Raw genomic sequence first — 8,090 nt, 5'->3', positions numbered from 1 at the left:
TATTAGTAGTAGGAGTAGCAGAAGTACTAGTTGTTGGACTAGTAGTAGCATTAACAACAAATGAACTAGCACTAGTAGCTGCAGTAGTATTAACACATAGCCTCTTGGTCACTAGAACATCACCCTCATCAAGCCCTGGAAGTTTTACTTAATGCAATTAGCTGTAGCTGATTTTGCTGGTATGTCTTTTTGATAAGTGAACGGACCTCTCATAAATTGGATATTTTATTAACATTGTCAAACCAGTAAGCTTTTTCATTGAATTATAATCCCAGTGAAGTTAGTTAGATTTCGCAATATTTCAAAGGATTATAGTTCCTGACCTATAATAAAACCTTTGCTAAATCTTTTAACCTAGTTTCTGGACATTTACATAAGTTTTTATGGTTTATGATTTACAGACACGACTAATCGAAGCAATTTGGTTTCATAAGTGGAATAAGGGATTATTATTTATGGACTATACTACTGTAAGTGAAAATTATTGATCTTGAAATTTGAGCGAAAGATAAACTTTTTTATAATCCAGTGTTGAATTTCATACAGAAAAATCTCGAACAAGGGATTTCCCACGATTCGATTAAAGATCCTGCTTTGGATTTTCTTTTCGGCTACTGATGTGTTAGATGCGAGAAAGCTTTTCCTCCAGGAAGCGTTTCCGAGGGAAGTTCCACCCAGGCGAGTTGGTAATAACGCCCAACAAAATAGTATTGCCGATATTATTGCAGCGTTTGAAAGATGCGACTCTGAAGATATAGATGTGCCGGACTTCGTGATAAGGAACGCGAGTGAAATCCCGAGAATTCCCGCATCGTCATATTCCATGCTTAGTAGTAAGGTACACGCCTGTTTTAATGAATTACGCGCTTTGTCAGAAAAGCTTCAAACCCCGCCCCCTTCCCCCCCCCCCCCGCCGCTCCCCCTTTAGTTGAAGATAAACCTACATATTCAGTAATTGTGAAAAATGTTCCTACCGATTTAAGTGATCCTGGTTTGCGAAAAGATAAATTGAATACGCTTGAAGGTCATGAAGGGATTTTAAGTCTAAAACCTGATAATCAGAATAAAAAGTGGATTGTAGTTACTTGAGATAGGCAGTCAGCCGTATCCCTTGCCGCCTCAGCCTCTAAGAGCCTACCTAATGTTCAAACCAAGGTCCTTGATAAAAAAGCACTTGGTATTGTTCGGGGTATCCCTGAAAATGTATCAGAATCATCTCTAAAGGAAAGCATACCGGGATTAGTACGTGCTATAAAAATAGGACATTCAAAATGTTTTTGTTTGGAATTTCTGGATCAGTTAGCACTGAAAAGTGAAATTAACCATGGTCTCCGACTTGGATATGAGCTTTTTCGTGTTGAAATCTACCAAGAATTACCGCGTCGTTGTTTCCGGTGCCAAAAGGTAGATCACACTATTGATAGATGCCCACGTTCTCCTGATTTACCAAAATGTTCCCGCTGTGCTGGGGCTCACGAAAACACCACGGACAACCCTTGCTCAGTTGCTCTTAAGTGCGCCAATCGCGGAGGAAATCATGTTTCTTATAGTTTAAAATGCTCGGTACTGAGAAATGCGCTTGCCAAGACAACATGATGACTTCTCCTACAGCCTTAAGTTTTGTTTCTCTGAACATTAATGGTACTAAAGATAAAGATCTGCAAATTGACGAACTGCTAAATTTTGATTGTGTATTCCTACAGGAGCATCTACTTTCCAAAGCTAATACGAACAGTTTAAGGCGGTCTGCTACACATGACATATTTATTCGAGAAGCAAAAAAGACCCGCGGTCGCCCTTCCGGCGGCACCGCTATCTTCATTCGGTCGGGATGTGCAAATTTATTCTGATGCTAATATTCTAGCAATCCAGTGTAATAACATGGCTTTTGTAAATGTGTATCTCCCATGCAATCATCGAAACACTCAGTCATTTACTGCTTTTGCTAAAGCTTGCCATAAACTGAAATCTCTTTTCATAAAATTTGCAGATAAAAATGTTGATTGGATCTTAGCCTGGGATATGAATACTGACATATTGACCTCATCTGATCGATCTGAACTCCTGCTAGATTCTCTGCCAAGTGTCTATCATATCGCTGATAAGAACCTGACTTCTGCTTAAATTCATAATCGAGGCTCCGTTAAATCCAACCTGGACCATATTATTGTGTCTAAGTCCGGTCTAATTAAATCCGAGGTGTTTGTTGATGAAGATAAAATCAATGATGACCATCTCCCTATTTCGTGCCTAGCTGAGCCTCCTGATGTTCAAGCCCACTTTAAGGGTCCCTATTCAAAGTGGTATCAAAAGCCCATTTGGAATCGGATAAACGATGAGATGTATATTACTGCTTTATGCACTCTACTCTCAACTATTAAAGTCCCGTTTCACTTGCTCCAGACTTCGATAAAGTGCCCTGATTCTAAGGAAGACCTAAATTCGTATTATTACCATATAGTGGCATGTCTAAAGTCGGCCACAAAAGTTGCGGTTCCGATTGAGCGCATGCGTTCTGGGTCTCGCAAGCCCCTGTGGAATATACAACCGGAAGTGAAAAAAGTAAAGAACCGCGCAAAGTTTTGGTTGCGATTGTGGAACGCTTGCGATCGACCCTCCTCCGATGCTGTGTTTACAGTCAAGCAAAAAACGAAGAAAGAATACAAATCTTGCTTACGTAATGCAAGGCTCAACGCGTGGGACGCTCCAAATAGTAAAACGACTTGGAGTAGAGTTATCAACAGCAGTAAGTGTTCTCCCCCACCTCAGTCGGAATTAAGCCTTATGAATTTTGTGCGCAATTTTATTGACATATTTTCCGTATTTAATCAGTGTGTTCAGAAACATTTTTCTAATCTACTTAGTTCGGTCCTGCCAGTGTCTGTCTGTCAATATAGAGCCCCTGCGATAAGTATGAGTGATTTATATTGGGCGCTGAAGAAAGTAAAAAGATCAGATTCTCCTGATTGTGATGGCCTATGCTTTAGGAATTTTGCTTATGATTGCCCATTATTGTTGAACCACCTGCAGTTATTATTCCAGATTTGTATAGCTCAATCTCTGGTTCCTGGTAGTTTTCTTTCCGGTAGTGTCACGCCTATACTTAAACGCGGTAAAGATCCAGATTCGTGCTCGAATTATAGACCGATTACTGTATCTTGCTTTAGCTCGTATGAGTAAGATTTTTGAGTATGTCCTTTTGCCTGAAATAACTTCTAATGCGATTTTTCGTCTTTTCAACTAGGATTTAGAAGAGGGGTTGGTTGCCCCCAGGCGCATCATGTGCTCAGCCGGTTGTTAAAGGAAGCTTTTGCCCAGAAGCGTTCATTGTATTGCTGCGCAGTAGACATTTCTGGGGCTTTTGATAATGTTGTTCACGCTCAGGCCTTGCATTCCCTTGCTTGTTCCGGAATCAATTATTCAGTTATTTCTACATTGCGATATTGGTATGATAATTCTTATGTGCGCATTAAGTGGCTGTCAAATACTTCTGATTCGGTAGCTGTTAGGAAAGGCGTTAGACAGGGAGGAGTTTTATCTCCTTGTATATTTAATTGTGTCCTCGCTGCTTGTTTAAAACATCTATCTCCTACTGTGTTTTTTCGTGATATTGGTGTAAGTTATATTGCATACGCCGACGATGTCCTTTTAGTTAGTTCTTCTCGTCGAGGGCTGGCTCAGAACTTCCATAAGCTGTCTTCTCTACTTTGTGATATTGGCCTATCTGTTAATATGGGAAACTGTGAGTTTATGTGTTTTAATAGTAGCATTTCTGTATCTCCATTAAACCTCGGTTCGATTTCATTTCCTTGTTTGGATAAAATCAAGTGGCTAGGTGTATCGTTTTGTCCGTCCATTTCCGAAACTTGCTCTGAGGTGGATACTCATGCATTAAGTAATATTAGTGTGTCATCTGGTCAGATAGGCCCAAATAGAGGACGTTATAATCGTAAGGGCCTAGCTCGGCTTTATGATAGATTTTGCTCTCCAGGTGTAAATTTTCTATCTGGATTCCACCACTTACTGAGGAAAAAAGATTTACGGAGACTTAGAAGTGGTTACTTTAGATATTGTAAATATCTGATGTATTTACCCGGCCGTGTTAAAAATATAAATATTGTTTCCCGTTATGGTGTCATTGATTCTTACGTGCGACTGGCCAGTGTGGTTAATTTGTATTTTTTTTTTTTTTTTGATTTCGTAATGATGTTGTTATTTTTTCTTTTATATTTTCCATTACTCCGCAGTGTCATTTATAATGTTCATATGTGGGTCATAAATAAATTATTATTATTATAACCTGTATATTCATGGTGTGTTTTAATTTAGTTCAGCTTCCCCCTCAACATTACCTGAGATTTCATCTTAATACTCTTAGTGTTAATAGTAGTTGCAATAGAAGGAGTATTTTTAGTAGTAGTAGTAGTATCAGTACTAGCATGCACATATTGCCTTTTGGCCAATTGATCTTCCCCTTTATGCATTCCCTGAAAGTCCCAACTTAATACCGTAATCTATTCCTGAGATACACCCTTGTGACAATCTGCATGCACATAGTGAGTTTTGATTTGGTTCAAATTTTCCCACAATATTTTCTTAAATTTTCATTTTCATACCTTTAGCCTTAATAGCACTAGTATCATAGTATTATTGGTAGCACTAGAGTATTTGTAGCAGTAATAGTGTTGTATTATTTCTAGTAATAACAGTAGTAGCAGCAGTATTAATAGCAGTAGGGGTAGGCACATGTTGCCTTTTGGTCAGTTGAACATCCCCCTTATGATGCCTTGGAAGTTTCCGTTTGTTATGGTAAGTCATGCCGAAAATATTCCATTGCTGATACAATCTGTATGTACATAGTATGTTTTGATTTTGTTCAACTTTCCCCTTAACATTTCCTCAAATTGCCACTTCCCCAAATGGTCACAATATCCTAAGCTTTGGTAGTAGGCCTACTCAAAAGTGTCCAAAAGGTAATGTCTAAAAAGGGAAAACATGTCCACGTTTTCCTAATCACAAATACTATGCATAAACAATCAGGTCAACTGCATAACTTAGAGACTTTTCCCCGAGGGATGTGTGTGTGGGGGGGGGAGGGGTTGCCTTCCCCAGACACATAGCTACTGGACTTTTCAACCATTCTGAACAAAATGGATATCTCAAAATTGTGATTCGACGTGTGTGGTGAATTGATGGGCGTGGGAGGGGGTTTCCCTCCAATCACTTTTGACTCATAAATGGTACTAGAACTTTCGATTTTCCATCGAATGAGCTCCTTCCAAAGTTTCTACAACAAACTCTTCTAAAGGAAGTGCATTGCTGAAAAAAATCAAATAAATAAATAGTTAATTGTGCCCACATTGCTCTTTACTCAGGCAGCGCTATTGTGCTGCCTATGAAAATGATCTAAATTAGTTTAAAAAAAGGGGTAACTGTCCTGAAATCGCGGAACTTTTCCCATTTTTCAACTTAAATGAATGAAAAGCAAATTTCAAAATATAATTTGATAGATAGATAATACCCACAGTTAGACACAAATTAGAGGATCCTTGAGGGAGTTCAAAACATGGCAATGAAGATTACCTTACAGTTGTACCACTTTACATCCTCTGAAAAGGTAGAACAATTATCAAGAACTCGAACTACAGCCAATAGATGAAACAACCTCATCCTTCAGCATTTCGCAAAAATTCAGTCAAATGGGCATTCACATCTTATTTTTGAATTTGGTAACAAAACAAATATGATGAAAGATGGCATTCCATCCTGGACTTATTTCTACAACTTCAGACTCAATTGGAAACTAACCTTTAAGGTAGTTTTCATCACCTTTTTATAGTTTAAATTCTGTTTCACTTAAACTATCGAGAAGGCTTTAATTTCATTATGTTCATTCCTTTGAAAACAATTTTAAACGTTTTTTTATCTACTAAAGTAAAACGAACTTTTGACGCCACAACTCAAGTCGACAAAGCACTACAGACGTGGTGTAGGTGCACACAGCCCCTAAAAGAGGGATGGGAGGTTTTTTTGTTGCTGGAAGTACAAAATTGGAAAAAAAGGCATTTTTATGTCAGCAGTTTTTTATGGGGGGTCATTTGGACCAATTTCAGGAAGACGTTGTCCTTATCCCTTCCCCCTCTATGTAGGACTGTAGTTTGGTATTTATAGTGTGGTTATATCAATGGTTTGATTTTTGCCAATTTTCAATGTTGATTTTTGCCAATTTTTAGAACTGCAAGAAATGTAGAAGTAGTCCATTAATCCTAGATTGTGACTGTCTTAGACTCAGTGTCCCACCTCAATGGAAAAATGAGAATATATGTGATTCCAGTTCAGCTGCCTTATTTAAAAGTAAGTCACTTTTGATACCTAATTATTTATATTTGAAGGGTTTAGTATGAAAAAAGATTCTGTTGATTTATCTAGATTTTGAAATACCTCAGTAGAAATTTTTAGTGAGTGTATTTTGCTGAAATTAAGTACCGACGAAGTTATTTTAGCAGCTACTTAGATACTCTAATAATTTCTTTAGACAGCAATAGGGATCCAAATTCACCTGGGTTTATTTTTTTGCTATCTATCTTCACTTTAAGATTATAGACAATACAAGACAATAAAAAGAAAGAAAAAAAATATTTTTGCAAACTTAGCGACCAATGATTGAGTAATATAAAAAATTTCATAAATTTACTACGGGTATTTTAAAATAGTACATACTTTAAGTAGATAATTCCCAAGAAAGATTCTATTTACTAAGAAATCCTCTGAAAATTTTGGTAATGTTTGGAAATTCACCTCAGTCAAAGCTGGATCGAAAGGACCATTCTCGTGGGAAAAATGTAGTCTAAAATAGTGCTTCTTTGATTTTTTCTTCTAGAATACGCTCATGTAAAACGTTCCCTTTTTTCACTGGAGAATTGTTGAAAATTGGTACATCAATTGTTTACTGAAATATTACAGAAGTAAGGTGTTCAAGTTTAACCAGTTAAATATGACTCAATCCATAATATAGAACTAAGCTGAACTACTTGTAACTGCTTTTTCCTTGAGCAACACAAATCTTTACTGTAAAAACAATTTGTATTTTATTCAAGAAATATTTTTTATATTAAGTTCCATAATTAGTTTTAATTTCAAGCAATTAAGTCAGTGTGCATTTCTAGTGATTTTTGTTGTGCAAATTATGTTTGGTCTTGCATGGGGGTGGGGTCAGCCTTACTCCTCTTAAAACTTGTTAAACATAAGTATATACGTGTCATAAAAAAATGAGCAACATAAATCTTTACTGTAGAAACCATTGTATTTTATTCAAGAAACATCTTGCGATATCTTGAAACAAGAAACAATTGTTTTTAAATTGTTTATAAAACAATTTCTTAGTTTGTTCAAGAAAGATTTTTCATGTTAAGTTCCATAATTAGTTTTAATTCAAGCAATTAAGCTACTGTGCATATCTAGGGATTTTGTTATACAAACTATGTTCTGGTCTTTAGAGGGTTGAAATAATATCTATTATTTCGACCAGTCTTAATAGTAAAATTCATTGAGGTTTCGAGGCAAAAGATGTCAGATCGAAATGAAAAATATAGCGTCGGAATTGCTATTGACGAAGACGCTATGTAACGAACTTGCAGCCCCCCACCCCACGTTGAACAACAAGGAATGTTACATTTTTGCAAGAGTAGCACAGATGTCCTATTTTTTCTTGTTTTTTTTTATTTTATTCGCCGCTAGTGGGGCATACATAATAGAGAGCTTAAGAGCTTATTTGAAAGGAAGTTACAATATCTAGTGAATTTTACAGTTAATAAAAGATACTATCATAAGCAGCGCAATAGCACCGTCTAAGTAAAGAGTGATGTGGACACATTTTATTATTTATCTTTTTTTTCACCAAGGAACGTCGTATGGAAGGAGTTGTTGTATAAAATTTGGAAGGAGCTAAGAGTCAAATATGATTAGTGGGCAACCTGAACCCCTCCCACGCCCATCAATTCCCCAAACACATCCAATCAAAATTTTGAGATAGCCATTTTGCTCAATATAGTTGAAAGATCCAGTTAGGCTACTATGTATCTGGGGGGGGG

At 36.9% G+C, this 8,090-nt stretch overlaps 1 protein-coding gene across 1 annotated transcript in view; it reads left to right on the top strand.

Moving 5' to 3' along the window:
• Positions 1-8,090, top strand: part of LOC148954447 (uncharacterized) — a 29,748-nt gene that overhangs the window by 2,125 nt on the left and 19,533 nt on the right. Inside the window, exon 2 of the mRNA XM_089087092.1 lies at positions 6,234-6,354. Within this exon, the coding sequence (XP_088943218.1) occupies positions 6,234-6,354 (121 nt within the window). The remainder of the gene's footprint in view (positions 1-6,233; positions 6,355-8,090) is intronic.

Source organism: Artemia sp. Qi Xiang Cuo, chromosome 3 (genome assembly GCF_049724085.1).
Source record: "Artemia sp. Qi Xiang Cuo chromosome 3, ASM4972408v1, whole genome shotgun sequence".
NCBI lineage: Eukaryota > Metazoa > Arthropoda > Branchiopoda > Anostraca > Artemiidae > Artemia > Artemia sp. Qi Xiang Cuo.
The sequence above is the reverse complement of the archived record's forward strand: the minus strand, read 5'-3'. Positions and strand labels throughout refer to the sequence as shown.